General features: G+C 35.9%; 2 protein-coding genes across 3 annotated transcripts in view; both read right to left on the bottom strand.

The window, feature by feature from the left end:
• Nucleotides 1-22350, bottom strand: part of LOC111501998 (uncharacterized) — a 118441-nt gene extending 96091 nt beyond the window's left edge. For both annotated transcript variants that reach the window (XM_023155939.2, XM_023155940.2), the window contains exon 1: nucleotides 21740-22350. The gene's annotated coding sequence lies outside the window, so the exon portion shown is untranslated. The remainder of the gene's footprint in view (nucleotides 1-21739) is intronic.
• On the bottom strand, nucleotides 1218-6599 carry LOC141485638 (uncharacterized). The gene has a single exon (XM_074182713.1). The coding sequence runs from the start codon at nucleotides 6597-6599 to the stop codon at nucleotides 1218-1220; it is 5382 nt and encodes a 1793-aa protein (XP_074038814.1).
• Nucleotides 22351-24945: the final 2595 nt, after the last annotated feature.

Raw genomic sequence — 24945 nt, 5'->3', positions numbered from 1 at the left:
GCCATCATTGAATATATTCATTTTCAGGTAAAAATAGTTGATTGAGTATATTTACGGTACTTTCGAAAAATGTATTCATATAGTTGATGAATGTGTACCTGACCTTTTCAGGTAGATTCATTCATTGGAAAGTAGGCATACGAGTAGGTAATATGAGTATGAAATGGTTGTAATTTAGAATTAACTTTTAGTTTACACTTGAGGAAGCTATTGTATAACCGAAACACGTGTCGCTGTTTTGGTAAAACCCTTTCAAGTGAAAATCACACAACAAACTGGTTTAATTAGATTTTTTACATATATAAATGACAGTGAGTTTTTTGAAACAGCATACAATGCATTCCAATTAAAACAAACCACCCTGAATGTATCTGATCGGGATGGGTTTAACTGCCCTTTCTCGAACACGGGGGAGTTATAATCAACTTCGGTACTAGTGGACTGGATTCCTTGTAGGTTGCTGGCTTTGAATAAATTGACGCTGAATCAGTTCGTTAACTAAATATATTTACAATCCTTAGCAGCTACCATCTCACAAAATCGTAGGACATACAAGTAACATTGGGCGTTGGCAAAATGCTTCTCATAAGATAGTCTGTGTTTAAATTACTTACAAAACGTTTCCTTCTTCAAGACACACTATGCACAATGTACCACTAATATATGCAAATTCACCTTCCTTTACTTATTAACTTGGAAAAAATACAAACGCCGAAATTATTCGAGCGTCGTGGATAAATTGAAAAATGAAGAGACTAAATCTCAGTAGGAGAAAGAAAAGTCAGTTAGGTTTCACTACCTCGGAGGACAATCTCGGAATGCGTTGTACCTCTCTCGGTTCTTTTTGGGAATTTTTAATCGCCACATGTCGACCGATAAGGGAAAGGGGCGATGTTTCTGGAATTCTGGGAATTCGTTGAAGGAACCTACTACAGATGTTGCTTTCCAACTCCTACAGATGTAGGAGTTGGAAAGCAATAAATGAATTGACAGAGCGCGTTCAGGGATGGATTAAACACAATTTAAGTTGGAACTGAATAACTAATAAAGGATCAGAAGAAGCTTGTTGGAAACTGTGTTTCCAACATATTCCCGCCCCGTTGAAATCTCAGATATTTCAACAAGTCAAAGTGAGGAAATGCCATTAAAACACAACCGCGAAATCAAACGAAAAAAAATGAACCTAATGACGCCAAGTAACTAACGCAGAGAACGCGTTACACTGGTTGAGTTGCACTAGGCAAAGGGCAGACCTTACTGATAGGCCTGACGAAGACACCTTCTTGGGAGCGAAGTTTCACGGCAAGGACCCTCTGGTCAGAGCCAGGAATGATTTCCACAATTCGGGCCAATGGCCACTTCAGTGGTGGGACATTATCTTCCTTTAATAAAACTAACTCATTAATTTCTAAATTTTTGGAAGGAGACAGCCATTTTGGCCGATTTTGCAACCGGTTGAGGTATTCGACAGTCCATCTTTTCCAAAAAAACTGTTGTATCTGGGAACACCTCTGCCAGAATGTCAGTCTATTTTCGGGTAAGTGGGTAGTATCTAATTCAGGATAAGAGGTTAAGCTACGACCTATCAGAAAGTGGCCAGGAGTCAGGACTCCTAGATCCCGCGGATCACTCGAAATGGGACATAACGGTCTAGAATTTAGGATGGCTTCAATTTGTGCCAGCACAGTACTGAACTCTTCGAAGGTGAACTGAGAATTTCCAATAATGCGATGAAGGTGCTGCTTGGCTCCTTTTACTGCAGCTTCCCACAGACCTCCCCAATGAGGACTGCGAGGCGGTATGAATTTCCATTCAAACCCAGTTTCGGATGCGAAAACCTTCAAGGATTCGGACAGTTGGGACTTGGCGAAAAATTCGCGCAATTCTCGAAGGTGATTTCTTGCACCTACGTAGTTTGTAGCGTTGTCGCTGTGGATTACAGCAGGAATTCCTCTACGGGATATGAAACGTTTTAGGGTTAAGAGAAACGCTTCACTGGACAAGGAGGAGACTAACTCCAAATGCACAGCCTTGGTAGCCATACACACGAAGACAGCCATGTAACATTTAATAGTCGGTGCCTTTCTGAGGCGCGAGGACTTTATTAAGAAAGGACCACCGTAGTCTACTCCTACCTTCTCAAAAGGTCTAGAAAGAGTGACACGATCAGGAGGTAAATCGGACATAATCTGTTGAGCCGCTACGGCTCGGAACCGGAAACAATTCATGCATTCATGAATTACTCTTTTTACTTCCCTGATTCCATTCAGAGGCCAATATTGTAAACGAACATTAGCAAGGACAGTTTGGGCACCAGCGTGACCCAACCGGATATGCTCCCTTTTGAGTAGGAGGGACACTACATAATTTTTTGCAGGGAGAAGTATGGGGTGTTTTTGGGGTTCAGGGACGTCTGCATGACGCAAACGCCCTCCGACGCAAATGAGACCTTGCTCATTCAGGAAGGGATTGAGAGCTAATATACTTTTGTCAGAAATTGATTTCGAGGATTTTAACGCGGAAATTTCTTTAGAAAAATATTGGGACTGTAAATTGCGAAGGACCAGCACTAAGGCAGAATTTATCTCAAATATGGATAAAGGACCGGACAACTTGGTCTCCTTATTTTTAGAATTGGATAAAAAACGTGAAACATATGCTACTGAGTGTAGTAATTTGTTAAAGGAAGAGAATCTCTGGAATATTTCATTCCAAAATTCGTCTTTAACTTGAGTGCTTGTCACTAACACTTGCAGCTTGTTTGTCTTCTGCTCAGGTATAGCACTTGGAGGGGGTTTCAAGATAAATTTAGACAATTCCAAATTTATTTCGGAGAGGAAATCAGGACCGTGCCACCACAATTCTGAATTCAGGAGATCAAGAGCTAATACTCCCCTAGAAAGTAAGTCAGCGGGATTTTTAGAAGAACGAACGTGTCTCCATTGAGCTTGTGGCAGGGAAGTTTGAATTTGGGACACTCGGTTGGCCACGAAGGTGTGCCAACGGGATGGATGGGACTGAATCCAGTGCAGAGCTATCTGCGAATCAGTCCACAAATTTACAGATTCGAAAACTAAGTTTTCGACAAAGATTTGGATAACCTTTTTTGCTAGTTTGGTGAGCAATACCATCGCACACAATTCCAGACGAGGAATTGAAACAGTTTTCAGCGGTGCTACTCTGGATTTGGAAGTGACTAAGAGAGATGTGACGGTATCATCGGAATAAGTGGTTCTGAAGTACAAACAGGCACCGTAAGCACGTTCGCTGCTGTCAGCGAACCCGTGGATTTGGATTTGTTCAATGGACTTTGAGGAAAACAAACATCGAGGAATTTTAAGAAATTTTAGGGATTCAATTGAATTGATGAATCCCTTCCATTCTTGGAACAATTCAACAGGAAGCGGTTCGTCCCAGGAGATTTTTGCTAACCAAAGTTTTTGCAGGAAAATTTTAGCAAGAACTATGAACGGGCCCAGAAAGCCTACCGGGTCAAACATTTGAGCAGTGATTGATAACGCTTTGCGCTTAGACGGAGTATCATTACAATAAATTTTCGGTAGAGAAACTGCTAAGTTGTCAGAACAGGGATTCCAAGATAAACCTAACACCTTGCTAGGGTTGTCTTCCATTTTTATTTCGTATTGGATTGGATCAGGATCTTCACAATATTTTTCTCTGAACTGTGAAGAATTGGATGACCACTTGTGCAGTTTGAAACCTGCAGAATTCAACAAACTATTGAGTTGATGATAAGAATCTTCTAACTCGGAAAGGGAATCGGTGCCATGGAGCACATCGTCCACGTACGTCTGTTTCAATAATGCCCGTTTGGCTAACGGGAAACCTTTACAATTGGAAGCGAGCTCCTTCAATACTCTAGTTGCTAAAAAAGAGGAGGAAGTGACTCCATAAGTCACGGTGGAAAGTTGAATGCATTTTAGCTCTTCTTGGGGGGAGTTTCTCCACAGGATGTTCTGGAGATGTCTTTGCGATGGATTCATTTTAACCTGGCGGTACATTTTCTCAATGTCGCAGGTCAGGACATAAGAATGCTGACGGAAACGGCAAAATATATCATACAAGTCTGGCTGTACTTGATAACCCTTGTGTAGAAGATCATTCAAAGAAAATCCAGTAGAAGTTTTAGTGGAGCCATCGAAAACTACTCTGAGTTTCGTGGTTTCACTGGACTCCTTGATAACGCAGTGATGCGGAAGGAAATATTTTATCTCAGCGGATTTGTCGGTGGGATTGAATGGAACATATGTGGCATGTTTCAATGACACATATTCATCAATGAAATTTTTATAAGCGGAAAATAATTCTTGATTATTTTGGAGCCGTTTCTCTAAATTGGTAAATCGCCTTTTTGCAATATGGAAGGAATCCCCAAGAGGAATCTTTTCAGTGGGGCATTTGAACGGAAAATCTACTTGGAACGTCCCATCTTTGTGACGCACATGCGTTTGAATAAAAATTTGTTCAGCAAGCTCTCCGTCTGCTGATAAGAACTTAGACTTTGGAAGCTCTTCGACTTCCCAGAATCTAGAAAGAATTTCACCTAATGAATCTGTGGATTCGCAGGCATTTTGGCAAAGAAGTGAAACCTTGCCGTGTTTCGGAACCCTCTGAGGAGGCAATTGTCCTCCAATAATCCAGCCGAGCCTCGTCAGCTGAAGGGTAGGAAGTTTGGGACCTAGCCTGTGGATTTGTGGCAGTAAAATGTCGTAATAGGCGTCAGCGCCCAGGAGAACATCCACATCGGATGGAATGTGAAATTCTGGATCAGCAAGTCTGAATTCTGACGGAATATTCAAGCTATTTTTGTTCAGCGGAATTCTAGGTAATTTGGAAGTGATTACCGGGAGTATTGCACAAGACACCTTGAGGCTAAAATTCTCATGAGTATTGGAACGGATAACAATATCTAACATTTTGTTAGAAACAGTAGGAGTGCATCTTATGCCGGAAAATTGAAGTTGATTGTCGTAAGTTTTATTATTCAATTTTCTTACGAATTTTTCAGAAGCGAAGGAACATTGACTGCCGTTGTCAAGAATCAGCCTAGCTTTAACGGGATAACCGTTTTCGGAAAGAACATCTACTACGGCTGTGGCTAATAGAATTTCATGATCTTCTTTACCAACAAGAAGTGCGGATGGCATCGAAGATGCCGGAGTAATTGCCTGAGGTTCGGCCTCAAGGGCTCGGAAGTGCGCCGTATTGTCAGCATTTTGAGTGGGAGGATTAAGGGGAGACGAACGCCAATTTTGACTGGGACTTGTAGTTTGAACTAATTTCGGAATTGCTCCCGTACTACCGTGAGGCCTGGGACTATCTCTCGGACTATTATTTGAATTTTGGGAATTTTTTGGAACATGACCTTGGGAAGAGTTTCTGTGAAGTAGTGTGTGGTGTTTTCTACCACATAGGGTACAACTTTTAGCCTTACACTCGGTCAGCAGGTGTTTGCCACCCAGACAGTTAAAACAGAGGGCCAAGGACCTAAGAAAACTGTATTTTTCATCAGTACTAATTTTGGAAAATTTATAACATTTATAAATATCATGATCAGGGACCTTACAGAACCAACAAATTCGACCTTTACTGGTCGGGAAACTACCATTTACATGTAACGCGGTTTTTGAACCTGTCCTTGAGAACTTTTCTGATTTTAATTCATGCGACGCGGAATGAGAGGAAGGAGTCAAGGATTCTAAAGCACTGCATCTGGCCTCAATGATTTGAAAAAATTCCTTTAAAGTAGGATTCGTTTTTAAATCTCTACTGGACTGGTACTCCTTTTTAGTACCGTAATCTAACTTTTTCATGACAGCATTAAGAATAATTAAATCCCAATGTTCAATTGGGCATTTCAAATTTTTCAAGGCATCCAAGTTCTTTCGAATATTTACTAAAAAGTCTCTGAGGGAGGAAGAAGTACATTTTGTAATGTTCGGACAATCCATTATAGAATTTAAATGTGAATTTATAATAGCTAAATTATTTTCGTACCTTTTTTCTAAAATATTTATTGCAATTTGGAAATTTTCATTTGTGATTTCAAGTGACTCAATGAGACACAAAGGCTCTCCTTTCATATAAGAACGCAAATAAATTAATCTTTGAACATCAGTTAAGGAATTGTTATTTTTTATCAAAGCAGTAAACAATTGATAAAACGGCGCCCATTTTGCATAATCACCCTCAAATTGGGGTATGGAAATTTGAGGAAGTTTTACTCGTCCACCTTGTTCATTTAAGGCAGGCACGGATTGCATACTATTTGAAATGGAAAGGGCAGACAGAGAGGTGGAAGGAATGGTTAAACTGTGAATCCTTTTTTTAAAACTTGCAACGGATAAATCAAAATTATTTTGTAAACTATCTCTATCTTCTGTATCAGATTTTTCTGGGTCTAATTCCTCAATTTCATCCTGAGCACTGATATACTTAGTAATTTCACTTTCTAAATTATCTAATTTAGTTTGAAGGAGAAACAAATCATTTTCGGACTCTAAATTCTGAGTAGCCCAAGTTTGAGTTCGTGTAATCGCGGCCTTAGCATTTTTTCTTTGTTTCTTTAAGGACTGCATTGTGTGTTTTGAATTAAGAAATCGTAAAGTTGTCTATAGTCTAAATGATACAACTATTCTAAAATGGAAAGAACCACGCAGGATTCTGTGGACGAACACTATGCTCTGCCTTTCGCGACGTAGATTTAAATTTTTACTTACGGCACAAACTTTTTTGACACTGAAAAATTAGCGTAAATGTTCTTGCTAACGTTGGGAACACGTAAAGTTTTTACACAATGCAATAACCGCACTAGAACATAGGTCATAAATCAACTCAATCAAAATATCCGTGTGCGAAAAATATCACTAAACAATGTATCAAGAAAATTGCATGGAAAAAATCAATATGCAGTAAATCAAATATGCGATAAATTAAAATGTACAGCAAATCAAACTGGCATAGTCGACTTCATTTAAAATTTTATTTCATAAATAAATCGCTACGGGAAGAAAGGGCTGCGAAATTTTAAATACGGCCCTGGAGTATGAAATTGGTTACTTTAAATTAATTTTTTCGACGAAAGAAAAAAATCAACTCTTTTCAGAGCCGTTCCTGAAAGGACTCAATCAAATTATTTCAAATAAAGCCGACTCTAATAGGAGAGAGCAAATGCCAAAACAAAGATTTCTTTCTTTTTGGATACGTAAGAAACGCCCAACAATATCTTAAATTAAGTCAAACTGTAAGAAGAAATAATCGGCAGCAAACTGAAACATCAAAGATGAATTTATACAAAAGTTTTTGAATGTTAACACTACGCTGCGCGCGGTGGAAATGTTTTCTGGAGCGAATCGTTACTGTTCAGTTGACGATATCCTCTATTGGAACTGGAACTTGGAAATTGTATTTTTGTAATACAACTAGGAAATCCGAATAATCGAAAAGAAGCAATGTTGTTTTTGCAACATTAATCGAAGAACGAACTGTTCAGCATCCGGCTCGAAGGACCATATGATCGGGATGGGTTTAACTGCCCTTTCTCGAACACGGGGGAGTTATAATCAACTTCGGTACTAGTGGACTGGATTCCTTGTAGGTTGCTGGCTTTGAATAAATTGACGCTGAATCAGTTCGTTAACTAAATATATTTACAATCCTTAGCAGCTACCATCTCACAAAATCGTAGGACATACAAGTAACATTGGGCGTTGGCAAAATGCTTCTCATAAGATAGTCTGTGTTTAAATTACTTACAAAACGTTTCCTTCTTCAAGACACACTATGCACAATGTACCACTAATATATGCAAATTCACCTTCCTTTACTTATTAACTTGGAAAAAATACAAACGCCGAAATTATTCGAGCGTCGTGGATAAATTGAAAAATGAAGAGACTAAATCTCAGTAGGAGAAAGAAAAGTCAGTTAGGTTTCACTACCTCGGAGGACAATCTCGGAATGCGTTGTACCTCTCTCGGTTCTTTTTGGGAATTTTTAATCGCCACATGTCGACCGATAAGGGAAAGGGGCGATGTTTCTGGAATTCTGGGAATTCGTTGAAGGAACCTACTACAGATGTTGCTTTCCAACTCCTACAGATGTAGGAGTTGGAAAGCAATAAATGAATTGACAGAGCGCGTTCAGGGATGGATTAAACACAATTTAAGTTGGAACTGAATAACTAATAAAGGATCAGAAGAAGCTTGTTGGAAACTGTGTTTCCAACAGTATCATTTAATATTGAAACTGTAAAATTATCAAGAAATATATCACTCATATTTGGAATAACGCAATCAAGAAACATGGAGAGTAAAGAGCTGTTGCGCTTGATATTTCTGTTTGACCGTGTGTGGCATGAGGGTTTGCAGGGCAAACTTCGATGCTATGGCTTGTCAGATCATTTTTATGTGTAGTTCTCAAGCTTCCTGAAAGATCGTTACCTGCGGCCGTCAATGGATATCTTTTGAATACTTTTACCATCAATGCTGGTGTTCCTCAGGGATCCATTATTTCTCCAACCCTCTTTTTATTGTATATCAATGACTTATTGGAATTGGGGTGAAAATAAACAGATTCAATTCAATGCTAAACCGGATATAATAATTTCAGGACAGACAATGCCGCTTTCTACTTCGATAAGTTTGTTGGGGGGTTGAAATGGACACCAATATGTCCAACCATTTATTTGAAGGTGGTTGACAATGTTTCGTGGTGTATTTCATCAGTTCAGACTTCCATTGTCTAATATAATTGATTTGAAATTCCTGAAAAAATATTAAAAAAGATTAACCGAAAATAACAATTTTATTCGAACAGAAAAATAAATTTAAATTACAAAGAAATAACATAAAACCAAACAACAACCAAAAAATAAAAATTGAAATGCTAATAAAAGCTGAAAAATAAAAATTATTATTAACAATCGAAAACCCACTCACACGATACCAGAAATCCAACCACCATCAATCGACTTAGAGAGGAATCATCAAGACTCTACTAGACCGTGCCTTCGGCCTTTGTAATACAAAGGAAGGTCTCGAAAGGGAACTAGGCATCATCAAAAACGACCTTCAACGGAATGGTTACTCCAGAGTGATGGTAGAACAGGCTTTAGCTAGAAGACAGCAATAGCTCCACAAGGAAGAGAAGCCTCCACAACCAGTACTTGTACTTCCCTACATCAGAGTATTATCAGAAAGGATACGAAGGATTGGGTACAAGTATTAACATCAGGACCTGCTTCAGTTCTAGGAGAACTATCCGTAGCAGCCTCACGAAAACCAGGCCACCAAACGCGGACTGCGATTCCAAGAATTGCATTTACCGGATACCCTGCGAGTGCGGAGAATCATACATCAGTGAAACTAAGAGGCCATTGAAACTTCGCATTTCTGAGCACAAGAAACACACAGCGAGAAGAACCCAGCAAATCCGGAATGGCAGAGCATGTTTGGGCTCATCAACATAATGTCAAGTGGGCTCAAGCTGAAAACATCCACAAAGAGGAACACTGGTTTTGGAGAAAATTCAAAGAAGCCGCGTATATGTTATCCAACAACGCATTTAGTCAAGCTAGCGTAGAGATACGTAACATATGGAAACCTCTAATCAAACGAAAAACGACCAACTCCCGCCAAACGGTCATCTCCCACTAAAAACCAATGAAGCGGTGAGATAAAAGAGGGGATAGGTGAAAGCACTCGAATGGTCTATAAATAGTCGGATCTCGGAGGAATAAGTCCAGTTATCACCCGAAGACGATTGTGGATACTAACAATCGAAACTTCGTGACATAACTTGGTTTGAAATCTTTTAATTTTCATTTTTAATTTTTTTTTTGTTGTCAATAATAATTTTTAATTTCCAGCTTTCATTAATATTTCAATTTTTATTTTTTGGTTGTTGTTTGGTTTTATGTTATTTCTTTGTAATTTCAATTTTTTTCTGTTCAAATAAAATTGTTATTTTCGGTTAATCTTTTTTGATATTTTTTCAGGAATTTCAAATCAATTTATATTATATTAGACAATGGAAAACCGAACTGATGAAATATGTACAACCATGTTGCTGGAATTGCAAAGGCTGCTTCTCAAAAGCTTGGAACACGGTTCCGAACCAGAAAACTGTAAACACCTCAGCAACTTTCGATGCTTTATAAAGATCAGATCAGACTTTCTTTGGAGTATTATTCTCATGTATGGAGCTCCGCCCCTGAGCATACCCTGCTGGATTCCATCTAGAAAAGAGAGATCCGCCTGATTGGAGACGCGAACATCACTTGCAACCTTGATAGTCTGGAATATCGAAGAAAGGTTGGGGATTTGTCTCTCTTCTATAGATACTTTCAGTGTTCAAGCGACTTGGTACATTTGATTCCACCAAAAGCGGTACATATCAGAAATATGTGACGGATTGTTGCTGCTCATCGTTTTGAAGTTCAACTTAGTAGGTACACCTCGAATTTCACTGATCAAGAACTCTTTCATTTGGAGAACTATGTTAATTTAGAATAAACTTCCTGATAACGTTTTTTTTTTTCTGATCGATTCGGCCGTTACGTGATAAAGATCCATAGTAATCACTTGATAAAGCTACGGAGTTAGCGAAACATGTGATATATATTTTTCAAATAAAGTTTGTGAAGATCAAATCGTGAGGTGTAGTTTATGGAATTCCTTAGAACGTTTCTCTAAATGGATTTAATATCCACCGATGCAAATTCAACGCTACTTTTGCACAGGCACCGCGAGTTATTTCTACGTGAAAATCAACACCTTATCAACTTGTCCCATAACAACCCACTTGTTACGAATTTCAAGTGAAAATATTAGTCAAGTAACACCTCATTTAAAAGACCGTTCAAATCTGTAATATTTTTGACACTACACCTATGAGCAGTTATTTCCAAAGAACTGGTGCAGTGGTACTAAGTTATGAGGAGGAGCCTCATCTTGTTGAAAAACTAACCCATTTCGCTATTGAGGATCTAACTGGATGGCGTTACTGGAAGTGATAAATCCATTTTATATAAAACAAAAGATCACTTAAATGAAATGAATAAAAACACTTTTGTCTAAATACCACTGGAAAATTTTATTTTACGACCGGATTCGGATTTGATCCCATTATAAAGTATAAAACTGAAATCTGAATTTGGAACATCGATTTTATAGAATTTTCAGGTATGCTGCATATACCCCTAAATGAGCAACTTGATTTATGTAGGTCTCCTCTCTTGAATCTATGAGTTTAACAACCCCTAGAATTTTCAGGATGGTATTTTAAGTTGGCATCCTGTCTCTCAAATACCCGGCCTTGCATATTATATCATATCAGACAATGGAAGTCCGAACTAATGAAATTCGCCGTCAATCGTCAATCACCTTCAAACAAACGACATCAACAACTGATGTAAATGTTGAGAAAATAAATAAAATTGTTATGGAGAATCGTCGAATCAGTATTAGAGAAGTTGCTAAGAATGTCGGTATATCGGTCAGCTCATGCCATGCAATTTTTTTGGAAATTTTGGGCATGAAGTGTGTGGCAGCAAAGTTTGTTCCAAAATTGCTGAATTATGACCAAAAGAACCGTCGCATGAGCATTGCTCAGGAATTAATAAGTGACGTTAACGGCGATCCAGATCTGCTCATAACGATCATAACTGGTGACAAATCATGGGTTTATGGTTATATCGAAACCAGAGTCCCACTATCCTAATGGAAGGGCCCAGGAGAGCCAAGACCAATAAAAGCACGCCGATAATTTCGATCATATGTCAAGGTTTTGCTCACTGTTTTCTTCGATTACCGTGGCAAAGTGCATCAGGAGATATAGCCACACGGTTTTCAATAAGGAGTATCATCTTGAAGTCATGCGCCGCATGCGAGACGCAATACGAAGAAAACGTCCGGTATTGTGAAAAAACAAATAATGGCTTTCGCATCACGATAATGCACCTGCTCACTGCACAAATGTATTATATCTAACGGGGACTACTTTGCAGGGGAGAAACTATACTTTAATTAATGAATAAATATTTTTTGAGATAAATGAAAAGTCATCTTTTTTGAACAGAGTAGTATAAACTTTTAGCACGATCAAAGTGTTAGTTTGTTGAGCTTTTTTTTGTTATATTTGTCCATGTTTGACTTGTTCTTTATATGTTTATCCAAAGAGTTACCAGCCAGTCTTTCATACAATGTTGATGTTCTCTTTAGTTACTAGTTTTCTTTATTTTATCGGATGATTTTTCTATATACGTGAGTGTTTTGTAGGTGTTACTGTTATTTTTAATAATACTTGGTCAATGGCCTGTTTGGAAAGTAATGAATCGAAGAGGTTTTGTATTAAAGTGTATATTTTAAAATTCTTGCAAAGCGCTTTCGACTTTCGTCATCATCAGTGCTCACTTGTCAGGTAGAATAAATTTTGTAACAAAGGAGAATTATTAGAGATAAGATTGTCATAACAAATTTTCAAGTCTACATTAGTACGGTCTAGTTTGGCATAGTGTTTGCAAACAGCACTTCTGATGATTTTTCTCTCAGTGGAGTGTTTCAAGTGAGATGGTATATTGGTTGGCATTGTGGTTCTGGCAAACTTCGGAATGACATCTTCTCTCAAACAATTGTTTAAAAACCATATGTCAATTTGTAATAGACTTCTTCGAATTGATAACTTCCTATAGAAATCAGCTGGAACTACCATACTGTAGATCAATAAAAGGATTTGGAAAAGCTGAATACACTTATTTGAATTAATGAATCGAAGAGGTTTTGTATTGAAGTGTATAATATTTTAAAATTCTTGCAAAGCGCTTTCGACTTTCGTCATCATCAGTGCTCACTTGTCAGGAGCACTGATGATGACAAGTGAGCACTGATGATGACGAAAGTCGAAAGCGCTTTGCAAGAATTTCAAAATATTATACACTTTAATACAAAACCTCTTCGATTCATTAATTCAAATAAGTGTATTCAGCTTTTCCAAATCTTTTTGTTTGGAAAGTGTTTGTCGAAAGTGTGATGAATAATGTTCGGGTTGAAGTTGTTATTAACTGTAATTTGTTTTATCAAATTTAGTTTCTTACGAAAATCCTCTGTAGACATTAGAATATTGATGAGTCTGTGGATCATACTACGGTAAGATGCTGATTGATAGTTGTGTAGGTATGGATTGGTTTGTGATGAATTGCGAAATCATATTTTCTTGTAATTTTTGTAGTTGTGAGGTGTTCGTTTTATATTTTCGTGAATAGAGTTGATGTATTGTATGTATGTTTTGAAAAAATTACTGTAATTGTCGATGTGTTCCTGTGGAGCATGCTAAAACATCGTCAACATATGTAAACCAATAAGTTAATTTTTGGAAAATTGAATGTTGCTGAACAATTTTGTTCAAAGTTATCCATTAAAAAGCTCAGCAAGGAGGGGGTTTAGAAGGGCTTCTAGGAATGCCATAACGAGGCTTTCTTTGTTGCTACATAATTATTTTAATGAATTCAAAATAATTTAAATCTGGACATACTGACGATAGTGAAAGAAATCACTAAACCTAAGGATTAGCAGAATGGAATGGAAAAAAATAGCAGCGTGGTTCAAACAGAACTGGCTGTTAACTCAATCGACACAAAAGACTCCTTAGCCAAGGAAACGGCTGATGGAAGGTGAATTTTGGAGATTTTTCTTATCAGTTACAGCGAGTTCTCAATACTGAAGGACGATAAAAATTGAGGATAGTTTTGAACGGTATTTTTGAAGAATTTGGAAATTTTATATGAGGATGCTGTTTGGAACAATACTACTGGTCTGATGGAAGGATGTTCTTCATGAAGTTCAATGAATGAGTACAGTTGTAGAGTTTGTTGATTGGACATGATTCATTTGCATCTGTATTCAGGTCTGGCGAGGGAGGTAGCTTGCTAGTTTGTATGAAATCGAGTGTTTTGTTCATGTAAATGCAATTGGGAATGGCGATTACTGCGTTACGTTTGTCTGTTTTTTTTAATGTGATGTTGTTAATCAGTGTTTATGCTCGGTGTTTCTGCTTTAGAGTTTTCTGTTTGAAATTATGATTTGTGATCTTCTACGTTGGAATAAAATCACTCATGCAATGATTTCCTACATCATAAAATAGTTTCACCATACTTACATATGAGTGGTCCTTTGACTGTCTTTCCAGATCTATCGCCAAATTATGTAATCATGTAAGTCTGAGATAGATTTTACCTTTCAGAAGCTAACTCATAAGTGATAATGTCGTCGATTGGTGGAATTTTGTACTGAATATCGTGAGTTAATGAGAATATTATTTCAGTGGGAGGGTCAACTACTTATCTTTGAGTTCTTCGAACTTGAGCTGTTTGAAAACAACTTCGCCATTCATATGGCTATGCAAAATCAGTTTCATTAAATTTACAACCGAGTATTAACCGGTATAATAGTCTTGAACAATAAACGATTCGATTCGAAGAAATCACGTAATGGACCACTAACTGCTACGTATTTGGTTATAGAATATAACCAAATGCGAAACGGTTATCCAATCCAATTAAAAGATTATTTGGTTTCCGCCGAGAAAATTTAAACATAATCAATTTACTACTCTGATAGAAATATATAAAAATTCAATGAAGACACCTGTGTAGTTATACTGTTCAATGCAATACATTTCATTGTTGTATTAGGAACTGTTTCTAGTACTGTTTGATGCCCTAAATATTATACCAGATCACTAATGAACAATACAAATCAGTCATTTCGGTCTATCAGAAAATTGTAATGAGACGAAAATATCTTTGAATGTGCTACATGTTTCACGAAACATGAATCTGCTACATGTTTCATGAAACATGTAGCAGATTCAAACTTGATTGATTTCGGAATATTTAGAGCTGGTTTGATACCTTGGACTCAATCTAGACCTGAATTTTCGCCTAGAAGTTTACATTTTTATGATATAACATTTCACTGAAAATATGGAAGGTAAATAACGCACTCCAATAATACTTCATGTATTCGAAACTGTTCAGAAACTTCTTCAAAATTCAACATTGTTCTTCGTTTCACTTATCATCACAATATATCATCAAGTGTCCCAGATTCAATTATTTTCATTCTCTACAAAGACATTCTCCTATATATTTTCCCCGAAGATATTTTTCAATATTACCAGTGGCGAAAGAAACAGAAATATTTGTTGTGGAAACTTCGCTGTCATGGGCATTGATGTTCATGATTCTGAGTACCGTAGCCTATAAGTTCTATCGTAAATAACCCTAACCAATTCAAGCCCCAGAATTTTCTCGTCGCAATACATTTTTTTCCTAGAAAATTCATCTCATCCGCTCTATCCATTCAAAAACCAAACCTATCGTCAAGCTACATACTAGTCCAGGCAAATTGACAGCAGAATTCACACCACAATTAATGGAACACATTCCACAGGAAATTGATGAAAAATCCTTTGATTACTATCAAGAAGATAGTATTGTAATTTGCTATCGCTCACTCTTTCATCTGAAGGGCTTCGATTGGAAATCAACTCTAACCATAGGCTATCCAATGAAAATAGACTGTGCTTCCAGGAGGTTTAAGGTTTTCTTCAGCCATTGGCAGTTATCAATGGGTTCTTCAACAAAAAGTGACAGAGCGAACTTCACATGAAAGGTGGTGTTCACATATTTTCCACCGAATATAATCAGCAATTCGTGGATAGTTGTTTCCGACAGTCATTTCTGGTGAACGTCATATTTTCTTTCATATTTTATTTTTGATGGTGTAGCATATCGACATTCTCTGAAAAAACTGTTCGGGAGATTAACTTCTACAGGTCGAACATAATATATGGTTTCATGACTAAGTTAGCACATGTTCATTTCAATCGCATTACTGGCGAATATCTCAATATGGAGATATCAGCTATGGCCACCAAAGTTGCCGGACTCGAATCCCAAACATGGGATCAACATCAAAATCGAACATGCTGCGATGCCACCTGTAGTTGGGTAGCTCCTCACTGGGGAGTTTTCTCCAACAGAATGAAATACGAGTAAATTCGCTACAACATCTTCACCGTTCATTTTTTTTTTAGCGTCTCACAGATTCCGTTTCACGAAATTTCATGCCCATTTTGCAGACCACCCATTCCATTGTGGGTATATCGGGACACTTTCTAATGACTTTTTCAATAACGTAGGTATCTGTATAAAAAATTTGCTTGGAGATAACACTGGATTCACTGTTTTGTTTGTTTATATTGTGAACTCTAGTATAAATCCATAATAGTAGGCACTGAATTCTCAGAAATATTATTGCATTAAAACGAAAACATTGATGTCAAGGTTGTGATTCTATATATTTTATCTTTTTTTGTCACCTGTTCAGTATAATTTCCGTACGCCACTGCAAAAGACAAATTAAGGCAAAAATGTTAGTCATTTCTGAAAAATCAGTGCCTACTATTTTGGTATAGAATCTTCAAATATAACTGATAATAACGTTTTTGCTCGACACTGGCAAATAATCTATTTCAGAGATATATCGTCCAAGATGCAAAGAATCTGTGGTGTGATCAGTTGAATCCCTTCTATAATATTTTTTCAGAAATTCTCGACCTATGACACTTTTGATAAAATGTTTCATAGAATGTTCCATTCAGAGAGATACTAAGTAATAATAAAAAAAATGGCATTTCGATGTTCACATTAGAAAATAAATTGACATTGTGGAATATTTTTACATAAAATGATGATCTGAACGATCATTTGTGTTTTTGGGGAATTATGCGCACCTAGTATGGGGTAATAATTGTTCATTATTTTCCAAACTGCAATATTTTGAATCCATGAAAGTACTCAGTATCTATTCTCAAATTTCTGAAACAATTATTTCCTAGTTTTTCTATGAATATTCCACAATCTGAAAAAAATTCAAATTGTCATGAACAATTTTATATTTTACAAATAGATCCATGGAGAAGTTCTGATTTCCTCCACAAGAAATGATTTCTGTTCAAAATTCTTCTGTCCTCAAAACTGGAAAATAATATTACAGATTTCGTTCAAAACCAACTAAAATTTCTCTCGTTCGCTTTACAGTAAGTTTCAGTAAAGTCTACTATCCCATATGGAAGTTCATCATAGATGGACTAACTTAATGTCAGTTTCTTTCCTTACTTTACCTTGGTTTATTCAGTAAACAATTTTCAGAAAAAACATTATGCAAATTTTCTATTTCAAAACGTTAATTGAATATTCAAATATTGGTTATAGTAAATATAAGTTTCTTGAAGTATGAATTTCACCTCAAATGAAACTTTTTTAATAAAATATATGTTTGAAATATGTTTTTTCGTTAACCAGCTAACCCTTACGAACGACAACCCTCAGAAGACGAAACTTGTGCGAGCTAAGGACTAACGAGGTCTAACCTTTCAACGTGTGATTCCTAACACGGGATCCTTAGCAAGTGAAAATTGAGCGTTCAGGATGCGGCTTGAACCATCGAAATATCAATTAAAAAATTTAAATAATATGGCATTAAAGGAAAAGTAATTGATTGGATCAGTGATTACCTCAGAGGAAGGAAGCAGGTAACCAAAATCAATGAATTTGTATCAACAGCAATAAGCGTAGACCACGGGGTTCCGCAGGGAAGTATTTTGAGGCCATTACTATTCTAAATTTACATTAATGATATCATCAAATGTAATGAATATTCATATGAACATTATTTCGCTGATGATGCCCTAGTATCGGTTAGTGATAAAGATATAGATAAAGCTATTGAAAAAATGAATGAAGCATTGCATAATATTGCTATATATTCAAAAACTAATAAATTGAAGCTGAATGTAAACAAAACAAAGGCTATGATACTTACTACACCTTTTAATACAGAGAATTAGATTTAAATCAAATTGAAATAAAAATAAAAAATTATTAAATTGAGCTCATTACTGAATTCAAATATCTAGGATTTATGTTAGACAATCCATCAATGAATAACCATTTCACCTACATACAGAAAAAAAATTTGAAGAAATTATATTTTTTCACAAGAGTATCCCAACACTTGATTATGCAATCACGGATAACTGTATATAAGACAATTATACAACCACATTTTCAATATTGTCCCACTCTTCTATACACAAGTGATTTGAATAAAATAAGAACACTACAAAAACTACGGAATCGCGCAATGAGGATAATTTTTAGATGTGACAGGAGTACCCATATATCTTTAATGTTAAATACTCTAGAATGGTTATCTATAAAAAGTAGGCTTACATATTTAACGATGATTTATATTTACAAAATGTTACATAACCTTCTACCCTCATATTTTGACAAATTTGTAATTTTTAATAAACAAATCCACCAGTATAATACTAGAATAAAAAATAATTTGTATGTAAATAATCAAACAAAAACATTCAACACTAAAACATTAATGTTCAAAGAATTTATCAAGTATAACAGTCTACCTGAAAATGTAAAGTCTTCTAACAGTCTTATTCTGTTCAAAAGAAATTTATTAGACCATTTAAGAGACCATCAAGGTATTATGTGATATTTTATATCTTTCATTTTTTTTGTATTTTCAATTATCGTAGCTGAGAGTACTTATTAACAAATATAAGTAGATCTTTTTTGTATTATTGTATTTATATGTATATTAATGTTAACATCACTATCATTGTTGTATATATTAGGATCCTATTTGAATAAAGCATTTCAATCTCAATTGCAAACACATAGTCCGATTGACTGAGTCAACAAAGCAGCCACGTCGAACCGTCCGACTACCGACCGACCGTATTGTGAAGAACAAACTTCATTCTAACAGTCATAACTTTTTGTAGATCATTAATTTCCCTAAAAGCAATACAATTGAAGGATATGCAACCAATCCAGAGTTTAACAGCGATCAAACGTTCTTCTGAACAACGATAAAATTGACAACGATAGTACTAACAGACATAAAACTAACATCTTTGTCTCATTAATAAAATGGATTTGCTTCCAGCTGAGATTATTCCATAAAATAATATTTACAAATACCACTCGACCTAAATGTTTTCTCTTATAAATGTCCTTTTTTTAAACTCAAAATTTGTTATTTTTGAGTTATACCAATCGAGCAACCAGCTCTGGATGAAACCAACTGAACTGTGGACTCGTGATTTCATCATGCTGTTTACTCTCATAATATTGCTAAGTAACACAGTTTACGTTAAAAATGGAAATTTATCGATAATATTTTGAGAACTTATGGTATAACTGGTACTTTCAATAAAAACGTAAATTTCCCCATAACTAACAATCCACAAAAGACACAGTAACCCGATATGCTACACTAAGCGCTGTGCTACTATTGAATAAATATAAATAGAAAAACAATCAATAAATAATGTTACGTTTTCCCGCCGGTTTGACAATAATTGACTACACTGCACATCTGAACTCAACTTTATTTCATTGCTACACTGACAATCCAACACAAACATATTAACTGAAACTTCAGACTCATATTCAAATGCCTATCGCTGGTTAACGGAAAAACATATTTCAAGCAGATTTTATTAGATCACTTCGTACCGCACTTTCAATTAGACTTAACCGATCTGCCTGTTGGTAATATTTATATGTCGTAATGAAAGTCTCTGGAAGCCGATAGGAAGTCTCTGGAAGCGACGCGACTCCTAGAACGATCGAGAAACGCGAGTCGCGTCGAGCGCGACCTTGCCCAAGTCACAATCGATTGACGTGGACCAGCGGCGGACGGCGTTATTGTTTCAGGGGATAATTTACAACAATAATAACAAGGAAACAATGTGAAATTCAATATTAAAATTCGAAATTTTATGTGTGACATGTGACTAATTGGAAAAAATAAATTGTTTGAGTTCACCAGTTTTTAGTGGTCAAAACTGCGCAACCACTGAGTGTGTTACACGGTTAGGTAATTCTTGAATCCAGCCTCTGGATATAATTAAAATAATTCAAAAAGCGCTTCGATGCTGCATTCGGTGCATCATGCATCTTAACCAAATCAATGGTGGCACCTAACAGGTATACAAAATCAAAGTATACCAAAACTAAGCAACAGAATCATTGCCATACAAACTCTATAAAAATCACTATTTCAGAATAAGTGATTATATCAAACAATTTTCTTCAATTGTGTTTTGCTAAAAATTTCAAAATTCATAATTTTCAACTTTTCAGACATCATATATACAATTTTTAAGCAAGCATGAGTTTATATGAAAGATGATTTTTTTTATTTGTTTCGCTTCTTGTTCACCATATCACCATACTGTATAAAGGTAACGTTATCAGCAATCCATCAATGAACAGAAGTTCAATCCAGGTTATCTATGTCTAGCACCTACATATGAGCAATAATATTTACATATAACCTGGTGCACGACCCCTTCAAAGGCATAATAGTTCGCACCCGTGAGTAGATTACAACTTACAACTAAGTGTTTTTTTCTGTTCTGTTAATGGAAAATCAATATTTACAAACTTGATAGTCATACCCCACTGACTTAATGTGAAATACCATTAGAAATGAATCACTCAACAAAATACATAGAGATAAAGAATGAGAGTAGAATATAAATTGAAAGAGGTATAATTTTAGGAGAGATTAAATTTTGGAGAAGAAAGGTTTTGGCTTCCAAAGATTATATATATATATATATATATATATATATATATATATATATATATATATATATATATATATATATATATATATATGTATATATATATATATATATACATTTTCAGTATTTTAATATTAATATATGTTACAAAAAGGATTTGAGGCTTTATAACTCCTATTTATTATATGCGAGCGCTTGTGACAGCCGGTCGTGCTATCATCATCATGGTTCTACTTGATAATGATAGGAATTTCGGTCAAATCTTATGTTGTTTGTAATAGTTTGTTTCCCTCGAAACCACACTTGAGATGGAGATTGTTATATAAGTTGAAACGTACTCTCTGTGGTATATCTTTTTCGCATTGTTCACCATCGCTATTGGAATCACTACACAGAAAAAAGTCTGCGTTGTTATCACACTCGTTATTATCATTAGTACTTGTCCAAGAACGCCACATTTTAAAGAGATAACAGAAATTTCAAGTAATTATAACGCCGATAGCTTTAACTATGCACTATACCGATTACTTCGACTATACATTATTCGAATGCGCAAAAAGTTTTATATACAAGAGGAATGATTGCTGTTAGGTATTTATATAGATATTGAAGGCTTATTTCTGATCATCTCATCAAATTCGTAATAACAATAACAGTTTATTATGATTATCATAAATGAAATTCTCTTCTAATACAAAATTCTGCTCAAGATCCCATAACCACAATGTTCTGGTGCATAAGAGCATAGCAAATAGTATTGATATAAAATCAAAGCAGATTTCATTCCAGATTGTATCAAACCGCACCTGCAATATTTATAAATTATGGGCAAAACTAATCGCAAACCGAGTTGCAAACATAAATACCATAAAATAATGAAATTTCTTATCTCTATTTGGATTATTCTCGAAAACAAATCAAATGTTTCAGTTATAATATCAACAATACACAAACCAGATTTGCCAACAAAGAAAACATTGCGAGAATGAAATTAAATAAAACAATGAGATGAACAAATGCCATCAGAAAAACTCACCTGTACTAATTATAATCCATCTAAACAATCGCGAAGATTAACAAATGTTCACACAAAAGTATAACAAGAATTTTCACTTTTATTAGAGAATTACAAAACAGTCCCGGGAAGAAGCCGCCCGATTACCAATGCCAAAACGTCAAAAAGTTTTATCAATAGCGAATCCCCGGATTCACACCTGAAAGAGCACCACAATTGCCGCACAAAAAATAATCTGATACATTTAAAACAAAGTTAGCCGTGGAACGAACGCTGTCGCTGCTCGCCAGGTGAGTCGATTCGCGATTAATGATCGTGAAACTAGAAAAAGGCATTGCCATCAAAGTCGTCCTCTGGGCATGTGGATGTTTTCCCCTTCTTCGGCTCTCTATAGAATGTGCTGTCTCGAGTATCAACTCACTCTTTAATTTCTCAAGTTACCTGGTTGAATCTCTGTGCGTTCACCTGTTTCTTCAGATGCTAGAGAGGATTTCTTCTCGGTTTTTATTCCGCTTGTACCGACCGATAAATTGAAAGATTATTAAACAAAGGAATGCTGGTGCAAATTCTTGCTTTGGAGCGGTCTACTAGACTCAGAATCTGCTGACTGGTTTACTCTATCCATGGCACACTGTGATTCATTCACCGGTTTCGCAAGTCGCATATTATTGTTGGTTTTTGGTAAATTGTGTTTGTATTATGACATATTTCCTCGTAGAAGGGATAACTCACTGATAACATGACAATTTTGACAATTATACAGGGTGTTTCATAACTACGGTAAGAAACTTCAGAGGAGGATTCGTTAGGTCGTTTTAAGAAAAAAGTTTCTATGAACATATGTCCGGAGTTGCTTCGTTTCTGAGTTACAGGGCGTTGAAGTTTTAAAAAACGGTATTTCTAAAATATCATAAATATCCTTATACCGATTTGGTTGAAATTCGCTACAGTTAGGTATTTGAAGTAATTAGGTGCTTATTCAGCCGGAAGTAGATTGAAATTAGGTCCAGAAGCGTCTCAGTGGGTACCACAGCCAACAACATTGAGAAAAAAAAGAACGCCACTGACTTTTTTTGTAGTTTTTTATTTTTTTAGATTATTCAACTAAAAATTCAACTTTTGTACTGTTTATGTTTTCTTCATATCAAGCTTCGTTTTCAAGAAAAAAAATCACTTCTCAAAACTATCCATGTACAACATAAAATAAAAACCGAAAGTCAATAATAAACAATTTCGACCTTGAAGTAAATGAGCGAAATATCTACTTTCTGATAAAATACACGATTGCAATCGATTTGCCATTATTTGACTGACACGTTCAAAAATACCTGGAGTAAGTCATGACATTGCAATTGTCAATTATTCTATTTCTCGAGTCATTCACATCTAGTACAGCAGTTTTATAAAGAAGTCCATATAGGAATAACCTGTTGATCTAGCTAGTAGAAAAAATGGACCAATGAGGTGATCAACAATTATTCCTACCCAAACGTTCAGCAAAAATTGTTGCTGAAAATGACTTTCTCTAAAGAATTTTTGTCGGCCCAAAAATTGTCATTGTGAAAGTTTATAATAGCATCTCTTAAAAAATTTGCTTCGTCCGTAAATAAATTATTTGATCACAACACAACAAAATTTTTGTTTCGGGGTTGAAATTAGATGATTTTAATGTATTTCCACGTGTTAAAACCGAAAGTGACCATAAAAATTATATATTAGCTCTTGTTTTCAAGATATAGTATCATTATATTATATATATATATATATATATATATATATATATATATATATATATAATATATATTGAGTTTTCAACAAATGAAATATTTCATCACCAACAGTTGGTACACATGTTTGTTTACATAACACCCCTCTCATCAGCTGTTCTTAAGTAGTAAACATAACCTATGTGAGTTTGTCAATTGTACGCACGTGGTTGCTATTGAAATTATCGTGTGAAGTTGATTTTTAAATTAATTTGAGTGCTGATCTGAAATGCCTCGAAAGTGTGTGAATTCTGTCGATAGCTTTTGCTATATATGTGGTGAAATAACATTTAAGGCTCAGAAACGTAAAATGACACCTATCGTTAAGACAGCCTATAAACATTATTTTGGTGTGAAAGTTGGGGACCAAGATAAATCATGGGCTCCTCATATATGTTGTAATTCTTGTTCAGTCATATTGCGAGAGTGGCTGAAAAATAAAAACCGGGCAATGGCTTTTGCAGTACCTATGGTTTGGCGTGAGCCTACCAATCATACAGACGACTGTTATTTCTGCTTAACTCCTCCCATTAAGCAAGGTTTATCTATGAAGAAAAGAGGAACGGTTAAATACCCTAATCTCCCATCTGCTCTTCGGCCTGTACCACACTCAGACAATTTGCCAGTCCTTTCTCCACCCCAAAACTATGAAATTTTAGAGGAAGGTGATGAAGACTGTTTAGAAGGAGCAACCCATCCTTCTACATCCTATTACCCTGATTTTGAGGTAAGCGATAGGTCTAGTGATCCGCACAGAATTAGTCAAGCAGAGTTGAGTGACCTTATAAGAGATCTTCGCTTGTCTAAGGAAAAGGCTGAGCTGTTAGGGTCAAGACTACAACAGTGGAATCTTCTAAAACATGATGTGAAAATATCTCAGTACAGACAGCGTCAAAAAGATTTGCTTCCTTTTTTTGAGAAAAAAGAAAACCTCGTAGTTTGTTCTGATGTTAATGGTTTGATGGACTGCTTGAATTTGGATCACACTCCATCTGAGTGGAGACTGTTTATAGACTCTTCAAAACTAAGCTTGAAAGCTGTACTTCTGCATAATGGAAATCAGCTACCCTCTATTCCTATAGGTCATGCAGTTCACATGAAGGAAACGTATATAAATATGAAAACACTTCTCCAATCAATCAAATATGAACAACACAAGTGGCACATCTGTGGTGATCTGAAAGTCATTGGTATACTCCTAGGAATGCAATTAGGGTTTACCAAGTACTGTTGTTTTTTGTGTCTGTGGGACAGTCGGGATAGAAAATCTCACTATAAAAAAATGAACTGGCCTACACGAGACCTAAACCCTAATGAGAAAAATGTAGTTTACGAGCCTCTTGTAGATCCTAAGGATGTTCTCCTTCCCCCATTACATATTAAGTTGGGACTAATGAAAAACTTTGTGAAGGCCATGTACCAGGAAGGACAAGCTTTTAAGTACTTGAGAGCAAAGTTTCC

This window comes from Leptinotarsa decemlineata, unplaced genomic scaffold, assembly GCF_025532065.1.
Source record: "Leptinotarsa decemlineata unplaced genomic scaffold, Ldec_3_MD MMD2_tig00026328_RagTag_RagTag, whole genome shotgun sequence".
NCBI classification, from domain to species: domain Eukaryota; kingdom Metazoa; phylum Arthropoda; class Insecta; order Coleoptera; family Chrysomelidae; genus Leptinotarsa; species Leptinotarsa decemlineata.
The sequence above is the reverse complement of the archived record's forward strand: the minus strand, read 5'-3'. Positions and strand labels throughout refer to the sequence as shown.